Genomic DNA, 21044 nt, shown 5'->3' with positions numbered 1-21044 from the left:
TAGGTATAGCTTCTTTATTGTTTATGCCATAAATCATTGAATAATTTAATAAAATCTCTTTGTTTAAATGGCACCAATCACAGATCCTCTTAAGGCCTAAATGTGTCTAATTTATCCACTGACTGTCGTATGAAATGAATTAAGACACTCCATGTAATTTAATAACATTTTTTTTTTAAATAATTATTCAAGTAGCCATGTTAAAATTTCTAATCTCTGGGAAGAAATGTGATTTATTTGCACTTAAAAAAAAATATGTAAAAGTTTGCCCCGCTCCTAACTTTCTGGAGCGAGATGTTTGAGAGGTTTCCTGAAAATACAGATAGTATGAAGTTGCATCATCTCAAAGTGATCGGTGACGAGGGTTTGACTCCGCATAGAACTTTCCATTTCTACATTTTTAGCGAGTCCTTGGTGGATTTACTGGTATGTCATTGTCATGCTGGAGGGTTCAGTTTTGCTTTAGCTTTATTTATGACTTTTTTTTTTTCTTCTTCTTGCTTTAACCCTCCTGTTGTCCTAGGGTCAAAATGACCCGAGGACAACAGGAGGGTTAAACTGACAGTAGAATTTATTGTAGGTTCTGTGACGGTGAGACGGCTGAAGTACATCGTCGGTGTCCTGCTCATGATCTGACTCGGGCGTGCTGAAGCAGAGACGCGTCTAAAATTTGCACGATGCCACTCCTCACTGCCTGGATTTGAAGACCACCGGTACATAGGAATGGTCTCTACATACGAGACCATTCAAACCAATCGTTTCGTATATAGCGAAACTTGGACCCAGTTATAATTTAGCAAAATAAAAATGCACGACAACTGGTAAAGCATTATCCGAGGGTAAAAGGACAGCTGATTTTGATTAACTTTGGAGCAATCCCTCTTTTTGAGTATCCGAAGTAAACTCATTGTACTCCTTTTTATCCCAAATTAACAAGTAAATAGCCTTTTACCACAAACACTGTTCCACTTCCAGCTGCCTCTCTGCCACATTAACTCTTTGTGCTTCAACTGTTTGCTTCCGTCAAGAGACTCCCAAATGTATTTAACAAAAGAAAAAAAATAAATAAAATTTATTGTACCGTATAGGAAGTGACCTTATAAGACATTTCTAAGTAGGCGAGTGTTATTTCCACATAACCTCAAACGATAGGAGTCCTCATTGTTGTGGTTTTGATTGACCTCGAGTTTTTCCAGGCGAATGGCGGTCCGTACAGTGACGCAGGCACACATTACTGTAAACTCTCTGTCCTGAATGTGAGCTGGCTTCACTTGGTTTTGTGTAGCGAATGTGTTTTTCTCAGCACACGGTTGAGCGCACAGTCTGTTGCTGCAGGCGAAGCGCGGTGCTCTCATTTCAGTCTCTCTGGGGAGAACTGTGCCATCGGAGAGAAATGATTGAATCTCTACCTCTGCTCCATTTTCACTCATTTCTCCCGGACTGGATCAACTTGTGCTTCCAGCACAGACTTTGTGTACGTGTGTGTGTGGGCGTGTGTTTGTATGTGTGCTGTATGTAGATGGCCATATGGGCCCTCACCGAGTCCTGCATTGTCATCCTTTCACATACCGTTGCTGTCTTACCTTTTGCTCAGTCAGTTAGCTAGTGAAATTGTTGCTTCTTATTTAAAACTGTGATTTCCTGTGTGTTCCATTTGCAGACGCTGATATGCATTGATGATGAGTGGAGTCGGTGAAAACTCATCTGACCCTGCAAGGGCAGAAGCACGAAAACGCAAAGAATGCTCCGCCGAACTCATAGGACCCAGGTAACCCTCAAGAATGATCAAGTCCTACTTGCCAACTTATTTCATCTCACACCGCTACCTAGAGATTTTAGTTTTTCTTCGTGTTAGTAATTCGAATTACCAGGCCACTGCAGATTCAACTACCTTCCCTCTGCTGACGATTTCGAAACTAAAAAGGAAACTCCATCAAGCAGCGGTGCAGGTCAATTTACCCATCTACGATTTCAGACTCTTGCAGTTCTGTTCAGGAAATGTCATACTCAGTTTTACAGATAATGATGTAAAGTAATCTTTTTTTCATATTTTATTTTACTTTAAAATCTCCACACAGTCTACGGTAAGAAAACAGCCTTATAGGACTCAGAATATTCAGTTTTGATATTGGTCACAATCTTCTATGTCATAAATGCCAACCAATACAAATGTGCACGGACAAGAATCAAACGAGGGGTCATATAAAATCTTGAACAATCACATTCAGTGTTTCTATATAATTAGCTCTGTTGAATTATTTTGAAGTACAAAGCAGCTTGTTTGCAGGTTTAAAGGAAAGTAGGTTGGGATGACAGAGCAATGTTTGGATCTAAAATAAGGGCACAAATTGACCCAGAACCATCGAGGAGATAATGAGTTATCTTTTCCAGGAGATACCAGGAGTTTTTACAGGAGCTCCAATGTCCCGCGTAAACGTATCTCGTTTCCTTCACACGATGGCTTACAGTTTTTTTTGTTTTTTTTTCGTTGAGCTTGTTTAGGAAGGTCGTCCACGGTGCCACATGTAAGAACCTGTTGATAATGAATGTTAAACTGTTGGAAAGCTGTTTTATTTCCCCCTTAAATGGTGCCAGAGTAACAGAGTGTAAGAAAAATACATTTATGGCTTGAGCAACAGGGTTGAGGATGTGGGTTGTACCCCATGAAAAACTTGGCAATTTCTCCCTGCTAATGCGAAACACCTTTAGGTGGAGGCAGCGTGATGGCGAGGGGCGGTACTTCCCTCGCTGGAAAAAAAAAAAAAGAAACGAGGCTCGTCGCTCCAGGTGGAAATCTCAATGTAGAGGGATACAGAGATGAGATTCTGCAGTCAGTGGCCTTCACATGAATCCACTCTCGTGGACTGAGCTCTATCAGCCTTTGTTCACACAGCGATTTAGAGTGGAGAGGATGGGACGGCCTGATTGCAGTCCTGACCCTTAACCACAGTGACCATCTTGGGCATCAGTTTGGGTGCGCTTATAAATACCGAAGCGACCAACACAACCACATTGACAGACTTGAGGTTGAACCATAGGAGCACACAGTACTGTGTAGGGCTGAAACGATTCATGAAAGCTATTCGAGTACCTTGATTATTAGAATTCCTTGACGCATCGTTCAATTATGATTACTTTTTAGTGCACTGTAATCATATGATTTTTTTTGTTTTGTTTTGTTTTTAAACTTTATGTGTGTGGTGTGCAGCGCTTTAATGAGCTGATGAAGAATGCTAAGTGCTATTAGCAGCTATGGAGGGAGATGGAGAGGCACAGAAAGCTTTCCAATGGCGCCTCCACAATGCGGCAACACGTCAGCAGGAAAATGAAGGTGTAGGTTGGGCCTGAAACAATCAAAACCAACTTGATCGAGCCTGTAAACGTCGTGTCAGAGCCTGATTCAACCCGACTAATTAACTTTAGAGGCCTGAGATCAAAGTAAACTTGGCATATTACGTTAAACTGCTGTCAGTTTAACATACTTTGTGCTCAGCCGACTTATTACTCTCCCCATTTTTAGCTTGTATTAATATCTTCAAGCTCCATTTTCTCACTGGTTGTACTTACTGATCAAGGAGAATAACGATGTGAAAAAACAATAAAAAATAGATTAGAAATATGTGTAAAAAAAAAAGAAGCTTTTTCATACTTCAAACTCGAGACTGAAAGTGAAGTGTTACAAAAAGGCAATGCCTCTTTTTTAAGTTTGCTTTTTAATTTGTGAAATAATGAGACTAAGAGTTTTATTGAATCATACTGTATTTAAGTGTGTCTTAAATGTGTTTTCTTAAATAGGAACTGAATTGTTGACTAGCATTTTCTCTGTCATATGTTTCTTTAAGTAGCTACTAGATGCTCAGAACAATCAGTTGATTACTTGATTACTAAAATAATCATTTAAAACAGCCATAGGCGTATGTGACCCAGATAGTGACGAGCCTTACATGTAAAGTGTCATCATTAGACTTACAGCAACTCTTGCCGTTGTTGATATGAAAGTGCATTCCTGTACGATCAGAAAGAGAGTGCAGCAGAGGCAATGTTTGCTCGTCAAGAAAAACGGACTTAAGGCCGAGTTGTAGTCGCGCTTTTAGAGGTTCCCATTGAGCGCACGCGAGCCGAGCGAGCGGTGTGGCCTATATACGTGATGCATACTTTGGTGCGGTATTCTCCAACGGGAGCCATGATAGAGAGTTCCTATACATGTCAGTGCAGGTGAACCTGCTCTGCAAGAGAGCATTCCAGATTGTCCAGTTTGAGTGAAAGGACCAGGAGTCGCGCCAACACGACTGGGCGGGGCTGGCACGTTTATCGCATACTGCCTCTGTCCTAGTTCAGTGCATCAACTGCAAACCTAGCTTAAATATTGCCAGAGCTAAACAAGAGAAAGACCGATGGCTTTTGGAGCAATGTTCTTTGGACAGACGAATCCAACACCGAATTATTTAGACACCAGCATCTTAAGAATAATCCAAATTCATTAGCGGAGACGAGCTTCATGTAAACTGTAAAGTATGGAGGTGGAAGAATTGTCTTGTGGAGATCCTTTGCTGCAGCGGATCTGGGCCAGTTCAAAATTAACAGATGGGAGGTCCTGGAATGGAGTATAGTCCAGATATTTATTCTTTTGAGATGCTGTGGCTTGAAACAATTCAAACACTTCACAGCTTCAAGTGAAGAGTGGGAGACACTGGCAGATGTCTTCAAGGAGCAACTCACTCAAAGTTATTCCAACCCAGGAGGGTAACACCGGGATTTAGGAAAGGACGGTGTCATTTCTTCGCTGTTGAAAATGCTTGTATCTTTTTTGTTTAGTGTTGTGATTTAAAAGAAAAGATAAATTAGCCACCTAAGTGATCTTTTTTTAATTAAAAAAAAAAAAGTTGATAGAGTTTTGTAATTTTCCCCAACATTGGTCCCCCATTGCTTTTTTTTTTTTTTTTTAATGAGTTTTCCCCTCTCGTTGTTTTTATGTCTCTGCAGTCCCAAGCGGAGCAACGAGAAGCGCAACCGCGAGCACGAGAACAAGTATATCGAAGAGCTCGCCGAGCTGATCTTCGCCAACTTCAACGACATCGACAACTTCAACGTCAAACCTGACAAATGTGCAATCCTGAAGGAAACTGTGAAACAGATCAGGCAAATAAAGGAGCAAGGTACGAGTGACAGTCTGGTCGTGCCGTCTGCATTCTGAATAAACTGCAAAAAAAAAAAAAAAAAAACATGATAAAAAAATGAAATGATAAAAGTGAAAGCTTGTTCAGGGCTACATCGAACATTTTGAATTTACAGCTCGTAGCAAAAAAAACATGTTGCTAGACGATTAAGTAAGGTTGTTGCAAAGCTAAAATGTTCTCCTGTTGTAAATTTAGAGACAGATATTAGCTTGGTCTTTGCTTTTGAGAAAGGGTGCCAGAATATCTTATTTAAAAAAATAAAAACAAATAAATAAAAACTTGGCCGTTTTAAGATGCACAAGTCAAACCAGTTGATAATGTCACTGTATTTTATTTGACTCGTACGTCTGCTATGTAAAAGTGACTAAAGCAAAACAAAAACCCTATTCCACATCAAGCCTGCTACATTCACACGGAGCAAAGCAAACGAAGGGCTGGCTCATCCTCTTCCTCTCTGTCCTCTACTGGCCGGTGGTCAGGCAGGGGAATCTTTTTATAGCTGCTTATAGATGCCGAACGTTGTGCTTTGAAGGAATGCCTTAGGTTCTTTTAACTGCACTTCATTTCTCACTCTATGGAAGGGTTGTGTCAGATGTCAGTGATACATCTTTTCCTGTGAAAAGTGCAGTTAAATTCAAAAGTCTCTCTCTTTTTTTTTATTTATTTTTTTCTTGACAAAGGTTTGCAAAAAGCTTTAAATTCTTTTTTGGTCCAATAGTGTAATCGTTGTGTGTGAAAATTCTAAGGGAAAAAAAATCAACCACTTAATTCAGCTGCATAAGTTTAGTAGGGAGATTACCATCCATATGTTTTTGCATCCCTCTTATTAAGTAAGAGAACCTGAATCATTTGTGTTGCATACTTGCCTTTATAATTTTATAAGGATGTCTTTCTGTTTCCTGTTTTCCTGGTAGAGCACAGGCCCATTTCTTCTAGTCACACTTCAACATGGGAAAGGCAAGAAAACATGCCTTTTATGGAAGGCAGATGTGTTATATATTTATCAAGGTGAGAAAATGGGTGCAATAAAAGCGCTACCTGCTTGAATCCACATACATCTATAGTCAGACGTGGCGAGCTTAAACGACATATTGTGAAAAAAATAGGATAGTTTTGGCGTGATCCTAAAACGTCCGACTTGTAAGAACCTTAATTTTAAGATTAAAGGTCTTAAATACACCCAGTGGTCATTTTAACTCTTGACATTTGTCCATTGCTTTCTTGTACCATTTTGAGAAATCTGTTAGTGTGATTTATTTGTTTAATCACTTGAACAACCAAGGTATTATTACACCAGCTTCTTTTTTTTTTAAGTGATATTCTATTTTAAGATGCACCTGTAAGTAAAGTAAAATTTCTACCACACTGGAATAAAAAGTCTCAAATTTAAAGATACTTGCAGAAACTCTAAAATAAGCCGGATAAGGCCCCAAGTGTATCTTACCACCCAACACACATCATAAGGAGGGCGGAAAAGGAAGCAAAAGAAATTTCCAAGCTTATAATTAGAGAAGTACTTCAAGATTGGGCTGGTCAGGGGTCACTTAGTCTAAAGCAAGGCTTATCCGAAGGCGCTGTGGGAGAAAACATCTCCTGTTCCACCGTCGCTGGTCTGAATGTGCCGTTTCCCAGACTCTACACTTACCTTCGCTAGAACCGTTTGCTTTGAGGCGAGACGAGGACTGAGCTTTCAGGCAACAAACACTACATGTGGGTCTAGTGGGAAACGAAGGGCGAATATGTGGAAAAGCACGTCATGCACACTGTTTAGTACAGTAGGGGATCTGTGATGCTGTGGGTCTCTTTCTCTTCCTGCTGAGATGTTGAGATAGAGATTTGTTGTGGAGGCAGCTTTAAGGGGTAAAGCAAAAATAATAACAATGATATGACCTCATGATCTTTCAAAGTTTAAGAAAAAATGTATTGACAGAATTTTTTAAAGTTTCTATATTTCACAACCGTCTTATAAACAATTTCTTATTGCTTTTTTGTACTATTTGCTTTCTAAACACCTATAACACCTATTTGAGTCGAGCTGAAGAGACGATGGTATTAGAAGACCTAGTATGAAATTGTAGATCGCGCTCTAGTCTTGTTCTCAAAAACCAGGAAACGGTAGAAGACTGTGTGCTAAATGCTTTTCTGTTGACAGGGGTGCAAGTAAATGCGACACTAATGATGCTGTAAAAAATGAACAGTGTGAGCCTGTTTTTAACTACTAAATAACTATACTCAAATTCAAGGTCTGAAGTTTCAAAGGTATCCAGTGTGATATTATGCTAATGGAGTAAATGATCCATTAATTCAGTTTGTGTGTGTGTGTGTAGATAGGAAAATATGCATGTTGGCATATATTTAAGGGAGGTTTTTTGCATGTTTATGTGCTTTGACGCTGTAGATTCAACTACAAGTTTCTGAGGTTTGAGGATATGAGCTGCGTAAGGTCAACCAAAGAGGAAGTTTGGGGTTGCATCCAGCCACAATGTTATGAGCTCAAAGTAATAGTAGTAATTAGTAGATGAACCGGTTCCCTCTTCGGTGTAATGATTAACACTGAAAGGAATTTTCTCACCTGATTTCATGTAAGAAAAAAAAAATATTCTTAGGTAAAATTTGAAAGCATCTTGTGACATTAGGTTGCAGATCAGTTGTAACTCAGACAGGTCAATCTCCTACCAAAAAATAATGAAAATGAAGGAAATCTCATTGTGACTGAATGAGTGGGGTCTTAAATAATAATTCTCCTCCTACCTTCGGCTGTACATTAAAACCCTGTTGTTTAAGCTGAGATAAATTATGTTCTCTTACTTTTTCTCTGCCTTGTTAGTCCATAACCGGATAAATACAGCAGTGTGGAAAAGGATATTCTCCCTTGAATATATCGTTTGCCTTTGTTTGTGACGCTTTACCTTTCTAATTCTCAATTTTTTTTCATGAAAGACAATCAGATTCGATACAAAATTCAAATGACAATGGCATTAACAGAAAAAAAAAGTTCAACACCAATCCATAGTTGAAAAACCAATAACAAAACTAATAATAATAATGATAGGACTTTGCATTATCTGCTAATGGGCAACGTTGCACAATAAAAAAAGACAAGAGAAAAAGCACCACTGCTCTATAAATTCATGAGCTAGTAAAGCGTATATGGTGCCCTGTCTCGCCGGTTTATGATGTAGTTGTTAATACGTTACACAATCCTTTTAAGTGATCAATTGCTCCTGCTATCCGTGGCACAGTGCCACACTTCTGCAGAGAGACAGAGAGCCAGGGAAGGCGGCCATGACAGTGAGTGATGGGTCTGCACTCAGGGCAGCTGTGTTGGTCTGCAGGACCCCACTGGGCCTGGAGAGGTCCTGCTGATGCACGGATCATTAATGCTGGAAAAGATTAATACTTGTCTGTGGGCTGTTGCACAAACCCACAGCGCAGAGGGAAACCTGCATTCGTGTCAACTTTCACACATCCATACCCATAAAAAGGAAGAGCGTGATTCTGTTTGCTTCTCACCACAATCTTTTGTCACCATATGGTCAGCTCTCTCCTTGGCATGGTGCGCCCGTTAAATGTGCCCCCTCATCCACCCCTCCCCAACAGCCCACTCATATTCCGCCTCTCATCGTCTGCTTGGAAAGTAGGGCAGCCTACGCTATGAACATAAGGCCTCTCTGCATGTTTATTAACCCAGTCACATGGGCAAAGACATAACTCCTTATTTTAGTTACCAAAGCTGAGAGGAATCTCTTAATTGTTCAAATTTAAATGAAATGTTTGGTGGTTTTTAAGGGTTTGGGTCTTGGAATTTTTGTACGTTTCTATATCCGTGCCATTTTAAAATGTTAACAAATCCTCCAATTAGAAGTGTGATTTTTTTTTTTTTTTTTTTTTTAAACCTGGATTTTTGACCATTTAGTTCACATTTTTAACCAGCTATAATAACATCTCCTACTAGTGATTAGCCTGGCTAGCATTGCTGAAACAGCAGGGTTTCCTTAGGGAAAAGTTTCCTGAAATTTTCAGCTTGTGACTCGCAAGGTATGACTGAAAAAAGAAATTATACAAGCATTACTAGTGTGTCAATTAACCTGGTGCATTGGCGACAATATATTGTGTTTCTTTTAATATATACGTTTTGTTTTTTATTTGTTGTTGCATTAATTAGCATAGGTATGTTTTTAGCAGGCATACACTGTGTATCAGCACCAACGTCGATATTGGCCAATATTACTCTTTTTGTCCTGAACACAACTTGGGGAGGAAGCGTTAAATTGGAGAATATGCTTCCTTACCTCAACTCAGCTCCACCTAATATTCCCAGATCTGGTAGGCAGAGGTTGGAAACCAACTCTGTTCACCCTTCCCGTTATTTATTTACTTATGGTATTGCTCTCGCTCACTCTATCACAGCCTTCATAAAGAGTACGTCTACAGATATCATAGGGAAGTTTATTTAAAATTGATTCATGCATCCCCGTGTTTCATCTGACTTCCTTTTAGACCGCCAGTGATGTTGAAAGCGTCGGTCGGTCGACCACGCTAAAAGTCCGCCAGTTTTGGTCACCGTCCCATTTCTCTATGCATCTCTAAATTCTATTGAATTAGTTTTCTCCTAGTCACTGGTAAATTAGGGTTAGGGTTAGGGTTAGGGTTCAGCAACATATTAATATATTAATATGTTGCTGAACGTATTAATATGTTGCTGAACGTATTGTGCAAACACAGTATAATCTTGAAATCTGTTCTGTTGCAAGAAAATAAATTTTTTTTCTCTCATTTGATGAATTTCCTAAATTTGTTGGACGTATTTTGAAAAACTAACTTTTGAGCTTTAGATAGCTTAATCTAATTTCATATTATTATTATTGATAACATGATTAAGTTTGTTTGTGGTATTGGATAAGTAAAAATGTTCTGCCCTTCATGGGAACAATTTGTTCTCCTATTTTGTACATGACTTGTTTACACATTCTCCCTGTTCCATAATAGCCCCCTTTTTTTTTTTTTTTTTTTGCACATGACGGGTGTAATCCATCCAGTGTCTGTCACCAGTGTGGCAGTCGTGCGCTCTGACACGCTCGTTTACAGCAACCTTTCACTCCGTTTGCCACGGTGCGCTTGGGCTGGAGCCACGGCCGGCCGCATGTTTTCACAAAGGGACCGAATGTGTTTGCTTTGTTACCAGATGGATACTTGTTAAAATCCCTGTCAGCCAGTGACCTCTTTAAAGTATGTGGGTCGACTGCAGGGGGAAATGCAGAATCGTTTGCTCGTGCTTCTTCTCGGTGACCTCTAAGTTTAGTCTTTGTGGTGGTGGTGTTGTGTTTTTTGTTTTTTTGTTGTTGTTTTTTTTCCCCCTCCCTCTGCATTATGAACTTGTTGCATTGGATCCCGATTTGTGGCTTTTAAGTTTGTCTTATTGATTTATCTGATCACAGAAAAGGCTGCAGCAGCAAACGAGGAGGAGGTGCAGAAGGCTGATGTCTCATCAACAGGCCAAAGTGTGATTGACAAAGACGCCTTGGGACCAATGATGCTGGAGGTGGGTGGATTGCGTTTGTGTTTTTTCATTCATCATGATGTCATTTGCAATGCCTTGCCATTTCCTTTTAATATTTTTGTCACATTACCTTTTAAACTTCCCAGTGTTTTTATTGAGATTATTTTTTTAATATTCATTACATATAAACTTTTGGTGCATGTCTCTCACACATTAAGAGATTAAAATGTGGACTTTATTCTTTGCGCAATAACTTAGATTGTACTTTTCTAGTCTTACAATCGATTATTAACTAGGCTATTTAAACACAGTAATAATCTCTAAAATAAACCAGTGTTTTTCAAGCCTATTCCTCAGAAATCCACTGTTCTTTATGGTTTAGGTATTTCTCAAATGACTGTATTGCCTCCACAGTAAGCTATAATATGCTGCAAAAGCCTGTTAATCACACATTTAAGTCAGGCTTGAGGCACAGCAGGAAAACCCCTACAACATGCAAGATGGGGGGTTCTGAGGATCAGTAATCCAAGTCATTCCATTGTAATTCATGTTGCATGTTTAGAGTTACTGTCCCACAAGAAGGAATACTTCCAAGCCAGCATTAAGTCTTTTGCAGCCCCTAAAAGCTTTACCTACAGGGTTGTCCTGAGTTTAGCTGCATCCGTAGGTTAAGAAGTTCAGTCTTGATTTCCTGTTACTAGACCGTCTCCTTCCACACGTCTGTTGTGCCTCAAACGACAAAAAGTGATGTTCTTCTCGCCATCATTCCGTTATTGTCAGATTTATGGAGAGATTGACAAATAGTTGTCCTGTGATCAGATTCTCCCACCTGCAACTCCTCCACAATTACCACGGTCTTCTTGGCAGCTTCAAAATAAATAAATAAATAAATATATAAAGCTCTCCTTGCCCAACCTGTCAGTTTGTGAACGGCGTTGCCTTGTTTTACTCTTTCAACGTAAAGATGATGCGTCCGACCTAAACCCTCCTTAATACTTCTCCAGAACTTTAACCCTGATGATCACGTCTCCACAGAACATCTGTATTCACACCGAGATCAAATTGCACTCAGGTTTCATCATACACTCCACTTAATAGTGTCACACTAAGTGAAATACTCCACCACAGGTCAACCCACCTCTTGAAATTATGATTGATGTCTACCGAAGAGCACCATTCACGGAGAACAATCGCAGCTGTGCCAGTAGTGATTATGTCAGAGTGTAGCTGTGTGAGGCTAAAGCTGCCAGCATCTTGTATCCGCCCCTGATTGGCTGTAAATCACCAAGCTGAGCAATGGCCCGGTTGTACAACGGAGAGCCTCAGAAGTGCTTACGTATAATGGGAAAGAAAGCAACAGCTCATCGAATGAATCAGTCCATTGAGTCCGTCCTCTCACCCATTTCCGCCCTCCCCGCCTCGCTCAGATCTCCCGCGCTCCGCCCCCCCCAGCTCTCCCACTTCTTCCCTCTTCTTTCGCCTCTAGATCCGTCCTGTCATGGAATATTTATAGCTCTCCTGGTCCAGCGTCACTGAATCGACACACTAACTCGCGGCTAAATATAGCCCAGCGCAGCCTGCGAGCTTTCCCATCTGTCAGCAGTCCCCAAAACACGGCGATAGGCCATTCACACCAGCTCCGCTCCGAGCCGCGATCCCTTCCGCGATCCTGGGCTCATTACAGGCCGTTCAGAGGAGAGAAAGGCCGGCAGCAGAAACGCACATCCCCACCTCCTCTCCTCCTCCCCCCACCCTGCCCCTCTGAGACTCTTTGCTCTCCAAACACAGAGGGATGGAGAGGAGTGTGGGGAAACATTGTGCTGCTCTTTTAACCTTCTGTGGAGAGATTCATTACGTCACGTCACTGTTATGTATACGGTGCCCTAAAAAGCACTCGTATCTTCTTTTCCCGATTTTGTGTCACAACCACAAACTTCAATGCATTTTGCTGGGATTGCATGTGACTATTCAACACATGGAGTTGTGAAGTGGATTTTGTAATCCTTAGTCTGGTCTGTATGTTGATTAAGACACTCTGGGCAGATGAGAGCAACATTTTTTGCTTTTCTTCAAACCTGATGCTCATCTTTCTGGATAAACCAACCCAATGCAGGGAAGCATGATGGGGGAGGCATACTGTTGCAGGAATCTTTGATTTCTTAGAAGATACTAATATTTTTATTTTATTTTTTTTTCATGGGTTTGCAAATCAGTGGAATGAAATGTATACCAAAAGATTTTCTGCTGTATTTGTAGGGAAAGGTGGTTGTGCAAAGTATTAACTCAAGGGGTCCTGAGTACAAATGCACACCAAATTATTATTTTGTTTCATATTACTTTTAAATACTTTCATCACAGGTGTTAAATTTTGTTGTGGCTGAACTATTTAATCTTGTTTATCCTATACTGTTTTTTCCCCCTTCTTTTTTTTATTTATTCATAATGGCCTTAAATAGGTCTTAAAGTCTTAAATTTGAGTTGGTGAAAACTGCAGAAACTCTAAATTATTTGCTCCTTTTCTGTTGATCTTTCACATAAAATCCCAGTGAAGCATAAAATATTTGGTTCGGACATGACAAAAATCTCCAAAATCTCAACTTCCTACGAATACTTTGACATGGCTTTTGCTCTTTATTCTTGATGATGTCTATAACATTTTTTTCTTTTTTTTTCAGTCATTACCAAAAACTATTAATGTTACGTTGCAGCAATATATAGCCTGCAGTTATTGTTCACAAGTAAATAGAGCTGGGAGCAGGGATTGTACAATTATTCCCAACGTTGCCGTTTGGAACACATCGACTCGTATTGGCTCAGCCGTCTCTCCAGTGTATATTTAAGGAGGGCACTGTAAATTAAAAGTATTGGCTAACGGCGTTGAGCAACAGTGTCTGGAGGAGCATTAGAGTTGGCACGACGCAATGTTTATCCTGTCCAGTCCATGCTCTTTCCTCACACAGGATGGACTTGCACAACCACGTTGCATTTTGGAGCAGGCCCAGTTAATGCACTGATGGATGAGGTGGCTTTGAGTTTGTTTTTAGATTAGGAAGTGTCAGAGCAGGCGAGGGAGAACCTCCATCACGCTGTAATCTTGGATCAGATGGAAAGGGTTCGGCGAACCTTAACATTTTTTCCGTGGGGCTGTTGGTTTTGTAGCCGTTTTCAGGAACGACAATAAATGTCGCGCTGAAAAGTTTGACGGTTGTTCAGTTTAACCGTAGCGATCGATTAAGCACAGATGAAGAGCAGATGTCTTCGGTTCTGTCGTGGCACCGGCTTTACAAGCGCCAGTGTTCTGTTCCTGAAGGCTGTAGGTGATTTGATGGCCTAATTGACACCAGCTTGTGTGTAATGGCTGACCTGGGGCTGTGTTCTTTCAATTAAGTGCTGCTCCTCCTTCTTATACTTTAATCAGCCACATGGGTTTATTCTGCTTTTATCAGCTTCACTGATGTTCAGCTTGTTTTTTTTTTTCTTTTTAGCTGGTACTAATTGTATGTACCAGTGGTTTTTCTGTAAGCATAGTGTAATAACATACAAATAACAGAGTAGGCGTTTAAACATAAATGAGGGTTCAGCGTGTACTCCACTTTTAGGTCATGGGCCGTTACGGGTACGGTACAACGGCAAATGGCAGATAGTTCAAATGTTGCTTTCTGGTTTTTCTTAATAAAAATAAAGAAATCTCCCATATTAGGAAGGAGCCTCTTTAGTTAATTTTGCTAAACGGTTTAAAAGCTTTCTGCCACATTTTGCTCCTCTATGGGCTAAATGTCAGACAATAACTAGCCGTGTATTTAGGACAAATTGGATAAAAGTTTCAATTGGTCCTTCATGCAAATTAAAAGGCATGATAAAACAAAGCAAAATTGCAAGTGCAAATTAAATTAGCTTAAATTAGAATAGTAAGTCACTCATCTTGTTTCAACATTTTGGTGGCAGGCGGAATGATGCTCGCTACAGTTGCTTCACTATATGAGGTTTTGTCTTTGCCGTACACCACTCTCCTGCCATTTCACCACAGACGCAAACGTCTTGGCAGGGCTAATTTCTAATCAAGCGGTTTGGTCTTAAACGGCCTTTGTGTCATTATTAGCTCCTTTTCTTGCATTAGTTTGGTGTGGAGAGCTTTTAAATAGAAGCTTGATCTATAATCTTTTGTGTGTTTTTACATATGAATGAGAAATATTATATTTGGACTGTCTCAAGGCTGCTTTCTCGGGACACTTAAATGTATTTGTGTCTTTATGGATAAAAAAAAAAAAACAATCAGGCACACACCACGAAAATAAACTTAAACGGCTGCATGTCTGTAAAATGATAGATTCTGTTTTCATATTGGTCTATAAGGTATAGGCTTATCTTTTACAGTATTAACTATCTAGACCCCTTTGATCCCCCCCTTTAGGAGCTATGACCAGAATTAAATTAGAGGAAGCATCATTTAGTCTCTCTGCTCCTCTGCTCCAACCTGAAATGTCCCAGAATTTGTTGGCTTCTTTAAATCTGGATTTAAAAAAAAAATGGTTTTACTGCAACTTTTCCATAAAGGTCAAAAATTACTTTGTTCATTTTTGACATGTTTCAACTTTACTTTTAGAACTTTTTCAATGTGTTTCATTTTACATTGTACTATTTTTCTTTACACGTTTCCTTGGCAGAAAATAAATGGAGACATATATTTATACCGGCTTCTCAGACTTCAGAGAATATTTACATAGTATCTGCTGTTCTTGAATGTTTTTCATACTAAATAATAGAGATTAAAACCCAGTAGATCTGAAGAAAAACACAATTACTTGCATCAATAAATTAAAGTTGCAGCTTTCCCTTGTCTGAGAAAAGGGAGAGCATATTAATCGGTGATATTCCCCCTTTAGGCCACTTGCAGCAGGGTTATTAACATATTCTGATTAATGAGGGTGATTGCTGCACAAATAAAATCCTAATTATTCATGAATTGTGTTTTTTTTTTTTTTGTGAGGAGGAACTTTGTAAACAAACTCTAAACCGCCTCTTTGCCCCTCCAGGCCCTCGACGGCTTCTTCTTCGTGGTGAACATGGAGGGCAACATCGTGTTCGTGTCTGAGAACGTGACCCAGTACCTGCGCTACAACCAGGAGGAGCTGATGAACACCAGCGTGTACAGCGTGCTGCACGTCGGCGATCACGCCGAGTTCATCAAGAACCTGCTGCCTAAATCCCTCGGTTAGCCCTCGGCTTATTCTCCCTGCCAACGAATTCTGCCTCCGCTCCGTCTCCCTTGCGTCACCTGGTGCTTTTTATTAGCCATGTCGTTGTGATTTAAATGTTTACGGTGGTTTTTCAGTGCCTGAAAGCTGGCTTGTAAAAAAAAAAAAAAAAAAAAATTGCAGTGTGCAAAGATCCTAAAGGTTCTTCTTTTTCTGTTTTGCTGATGCTCAGCCCAGACTTTTTCCTCTCACTCTTCTCCTCATCCTCCCTCGCTTTTCAGCTAATTAACTTCCTTTTTTGGCTTCTCTCTCCTGTCAGCAGCATAATGCTCTTCCTACATTCTCATTTCGTGCCCTTCCTTCCCCTTCTCTTCACTTTTTTTTTTAATGTTTTTCTCTCGTTCTCTGCTGCACACCCCTATCGAGATCCTCTTTTCTTGTTCTCAATTTCCCATACTTTCTAGCCCACCCATTGAAGTTATGCTTTGTGCTTATTTAATGTAAACATTACAACTGTTTGTGCAATCCTCAGCTTAGCTCAGGAATTCCCTCCCCCCACCCCATCATCTCGTTCCGTCAAATTAACCCGTACGGCTTCACTTCCCATAAGGTGAGCTTTGCCGCCACCGCATCGCGTCAGGAGCTCCGAGTCCTCCTCTGCTGGTGATCTGGATTGAGGTCTGAGTTACCCAGCCATCTGGGTGGGAGAGCTGCGCAGAGCAGAGTACCCTGGAAATGATCACTGGGCTGTGGCCCAGTTACTGGGAGATTATCAATGCACTGAATGAGATCACAAACCAGATGGAGTGTGATGGGAGTTTGCTAGAAAGAAATGAGTTTGGCCTATACATGTCTTTTTTTTTATCTAGCTGGCCGGGCGTGCGTGCGTGTATGCGTGCGTTGTGTGTTTCTGAGTGAGTTATTTCGTGCCTGTGTAAGTGTTGGACAGGAGAAGAAAGATGGGCAGTGATGTTTTGGGAGGACGTGCATATGGAGGCCTGGCTGTGATGCACTGCTGTGGATGGATGGCTCAGGGTTCCAACTGCTCATTAAAACTGATCTCTACCCAGCAACAGCTCTCCTCTTTTTTTCGCACTTCCTCTGCCTTCATTCTCCCTGCGTTGCTCTCATTATGTCTTCCACTTGCAGCGCGCTCGCCTCCTCTTGGCTCGCTCTTTGCATGCTTCATGTTTCACCGTTCACTTTCAGTCGCAGGGAAAAGTGTCCCCCCCCACCACCACCCTCACCCTCTCACAGACTATAAAAGTCTCCTTTGCCTCACCTCTCTTCCTCTCTCTTTCCTCTCTCTCTCTCTCTCTCTCTCTCTCTCTCTCCGGCAGTCAATGGCGTCCCGTGGTCCAGCGAGGGTCCGAGGAGGAACAGCCACACGTTCAACTGCCGAATGCTGGTGAACCCGCACAGCGAGAACCAGGACGAGTCGCACGATCCCCAGCAGCAGAAATATGAGACCATGCAGTGTTTTGCAGTGTCAGAACCCAAGTCCATCAAGGAGGAAGGAGACGGTATGGAAGCGGGGAGGGAAGTGGGGAAGAGATGGATAGGAGGATCAGTTGACACTAAAGTAGTGACCTTATAAAACAACCTTGGACAAAATGTTTTTTTTGTTGTTTTTTTTAATTAATTTAGCGTAACATTTTTGACATATCTGCATATTTCTTACTTGTTTGGAAGTTGCCATAAATAGAAAAAGTAGCTATGGCTACTTTTTTTTTTTTTTTCTACATTTGTAACAGAGCACGTTGCGTACTTAGCAAATTCGTAACAACTTATGAAGCCTGATGCAGATGTGCTCAAAGCAAATAACGATGCAGCAGCACAACCGAACAGTGAACACATTCAAACTCCAGCGTTGGATTGGATTGTGGTTTCAAACTCGATGCCTATTTTAGTTTCAAGTCGTTTTTCTTCTGACTGCTAAAATTCCGACCTTTGAAAACTGAAAGGACACAGATTTGTGTCCATCACCTAGAAATCGGTGTACGGCAACAGAGGACACATCTTTAAAGAAAAAAAACCCCGTCTTCTCTGTTTACGTTGACTTTACTAGATCGGGCCCCTTTGTTTCTACTGCATTACACGAGCGTTCTTTACATGACCTCCAACCAGAAACGCTTTCATTAGCCTAGCACTATGAACCACCCGACATAAAAGGCTAATGTTGCCAGCTGTTTTCCGGCTAACATGAGAACATCGCTGGCTGAAGGTGTGTGAATGATTTGGGGCATTTGAGCACCACAGCACGATCGGCGGTTACAGTTAGAGGAATTCGCCACAGACAGAAACAGAAAGAAGGGAAATGGGGGGGGGGTGGAATTAATAGCGATTAAGATCTTTGATGGCCAGACCTCCCATGAGGTTCTATACGTGTGTGTGTGTGTGTGTGTGTGTGTGTGTGTGATAGCCTGTGGCACACATCTCTGCGAGGAACATGAGGGATTGTGGATATTATTGGCTCACAAAAAAGTTGGACCGCAGACTTTTTGGGGTCACCCAAGCAGTCGAATTGGCGAAGTCATTTTTTATTTTTACGTTCGCCAAAGAAGACTGTCATTACTGAGCCGTGTTGGGGCAGGAGGAGGCGCGATGAGTGCGTGACGGCGCTTTAGCCGGGACCAGACGGAGGTGCGGACGCAAACACTTATCAAGTCACTCAGACTCCTCCGAAAGGTCACACTACATCATTTCCCTCGCCAGCAATAGCTGCTCCTCGCTAAAGGAGCGGAGCCCTGATCCCCACGCTCATTAATAACTGTATTAATTATGCTGCCTGGGAATAACATGCATTTCATTATCACTCCCTCCCTCTGTCTCTATCCTTTACGCCCCCCTTGTCCTCCCCTCTCACTCCCTCTTCGTCTCTCATGTTTTATCCTCGTCCTCTTTGTTCCATCCTCCACCTTGTCCTTTGTTCCTGACGTTTATTCGCTCTCTTCTTCTTCTTCTTTATTTATTTATTTTTCTTTCTGCTCAGACTTCCAGTCGTGCCTGATCTGCGTGGCTCGGAGGGTGCCCACGAAGGAAAGGCCCATGCTTCCCACGCATGAGAGCTTCACCACTCGCCAGGACCTGCAAGGTACAGGGAATCAGACGGACGGCAGCTACAAACTGACGCATGGAGATCGGAGATAATTTGCATCCGATTTAATACTTGTTTAGGTTGAGTAAAACAAACGAAAAATAAAATAAAATAAAAAATAGACTGCCTTTGTGTTGAAAGAAATTTCAAACTCTCCACAAATCGGCAGACATCGCTGCTAAGTATTTAGGCATCATACAAAAGACCCCGTTAGGATTGGACTAGCTGGCTGCAGCCACCCTTCTTGTCTGCACTGTGGGAGGTGAAAAGAAAAACTGTTGCATACACGCACGCAGCTGTGCGCGCGTCACCTGGCCTCTGATGTACTAATGCCGTTTGTGTGGTATGCACACCCACAACCACATCACAAAAAACAACACACACCTTCATGGTTAGTCAGCGACATATAGTAATTTCCTGTAGTTTCCCACCCAGGCTTCCGTAGGTGCGCATGAATGGCAGCCTCTACTTACCGAGCTGTCCGTTAGCGCCACACAGAGCGCGACAATCACCTTCATTTGTGGCGTTTAGGACACGTAGTTTGAAACCCCCCCCTTAGAATTAAGCAAAACACCACGTAAGCTGCCAGTCTGCCTCTGTAGTTCCTTTTTTTTTTTGACGCCTTGGTGATTGTTAGATGTGATGTATTGCTGTAAATGGCTCCTGTTATTGCTACTGTGACAAGCTGGTCCATGTAGCTGTCAGTCAAGCAGGAGAGAGTTTGTCAGCCCTTAAGTGGTCTGTTGCTTCCATTTCAAATGGCACATACTTGAGGGACAAGTGTCGCACCGCTGCGAGCGATTGCCTGTGTCGACACAAATATCCTGGACGTACTTGTTAAACCAGGTGGCAAAACGGTGACTTTTATTCGACCTGAAATTCTCGTTAAAATCTAGCAGCCAGTTTGGGTCGGGAGGCAGAAGTTTATAATTCCGTACACCTGCAGCTACCGTAACGTCCTCCTTTGCGACTAGGTAAGATTACGTCACTGGACACGAGTCTACTGCGAGCGTCCATGAAGCCAGGCTGGGAGGATCTGGTACGGCGCTGCATCCAGAGGTTCCACCTGCAGAACGACGGGGAGATGTCCTTTGCCAAGAGACACCAGCAAGAAGGTTATTATTTTACACACCTTCACAGTTGGTTGCAGAAATACGTCATTAAATTCAATGTAAATAGTCGGATGGAGGCTTTTCCAACCAGTATAACTGACCTTGAACTGTATTCTAAAGGTGAATGGGCAGAAATGTATCTGGACAAGTAAAGCTGAAAGGCAAACGGTGAAATGGTTAAACCTGTAACTTCAACGGTACACTGCTTCCATGTTTGTTTGTCATATCAGGTCATAATAAAGGACTTTGAAGTTTGTTTTAGATGTTTCGAAGAGGGGAAAGAAGTTCAAGGCTCTGGAGGGAAACAAAAGGCTTTAAATGTTAAATATTTGAATGAATTGCAACAAAAAGCAGCCAACCATGAACTTCAGTCCTTGGATGATCCATCAATCTACTCTAACACTGGAACCAGCAGGAACACATGTGTTTTATCTTATTCCAGAAAATAAAAAAAAATTTGTGTGCTTGCTGACGTGAAGCCTGCTGTGTCTACAGTTCTCCGCCACGGTCAAGCGTTCAGTCCAATCTACCGGTTCTCCCTCTCTGATGGAACCATCGTTTCTGCCCACACCAAGAGCAAACTGGTGCGCTCATCTGCCACTAACGAACCCCAGCTCTACATGTCCCTGCACCTCCTACAGAGGTACGTCTCCGTATCTACACATCTGTCAGAAAGGAAACTAATCTTAGAATTTGCTGGAGTGTTTTAGCCTGTTTATGCTCTACACAACTGCTTATGCACTGAATTTCCACCTCCAGGGCCAAATCCGTGACTGAAATGTGACATGAAGAGATAATAACGGCCATTTTAACGTGTTTATGCTTTCATGCAATTCTTTAAAGTGTTGGACGTTTCAAGCGAGCTTCAAGGTTTTGGCAATTTTAATGTCTTTCATTTGATTTCCCGTAAAGCACTTTGGATCGCCGTTTTTATGAATGGGCAATATCTCCATCTATTGAGGA

General features: G+C 41.5%; 1 protein-coding gene across 2 annotated transcripts in view; it reads left to right on the top strand.

The window, feature by feature from the left end:
• LOC103139771 (nuclear receptor coactivator 2-like) overlaps positions 1-20807 on the top strand; it is a 55436-nt gene extending 34629 nt beyond the window's left edge. For both annotated transcript variants that reach the window (XM_007554583.2, XM_007554582.2), the window contains exons 2-9: positions 1661-1768; positions 4984-5156; positions 10616-10719; positions 15711-15888; positions 17213-17395; positions 18865-18966; positions 19944-20084; positions 20577-20807. In XM_007554583.2, the coding sequence (XP_007554645.1) occupies positions 1677-1768; positions 4984-5156; positions 10616-10719; positions 15711-15888; positions 17213-17395; positions 18865-18966; positions 19944-20084; positions 20577-20791 (1188 nt within the window). In that variant the 5' untranslated portion in view covers positions 1661-1676 and the 3' untranslated portion in view covers positions 20792-20807. The remainder of the gene's footprint in view (positions 1-1660; positions 1769-4983; positions 5157-10615; positions 10720-15710; positions 15889-17212; positions 17396-18864; positions 18967-19943; positions 20085-20576) is intronic.
• The last annotated feature ends 237 nt before the right edge of the window (positions 20808-21044 follow it).

The sequence above is a fragment of the Poecilia formosa genome, unplaced genomic scaffold, assembly GCF_000485575.1.
Source record: "Poecilia formosa unplaced genomic scaffold, Poecilia_formosa-5.1.2 Scaffold64, whole genome shotgun sequence".
NCBI lineage: Eukaryota > Metazoa > Chordata > Actinopteri > Cyprinodontiformes > Poeciliidae > Poecilia > Poecilia formosa.
This window is presented reverse-complemented; position numbering and strand designations above follow the sequence as displayed.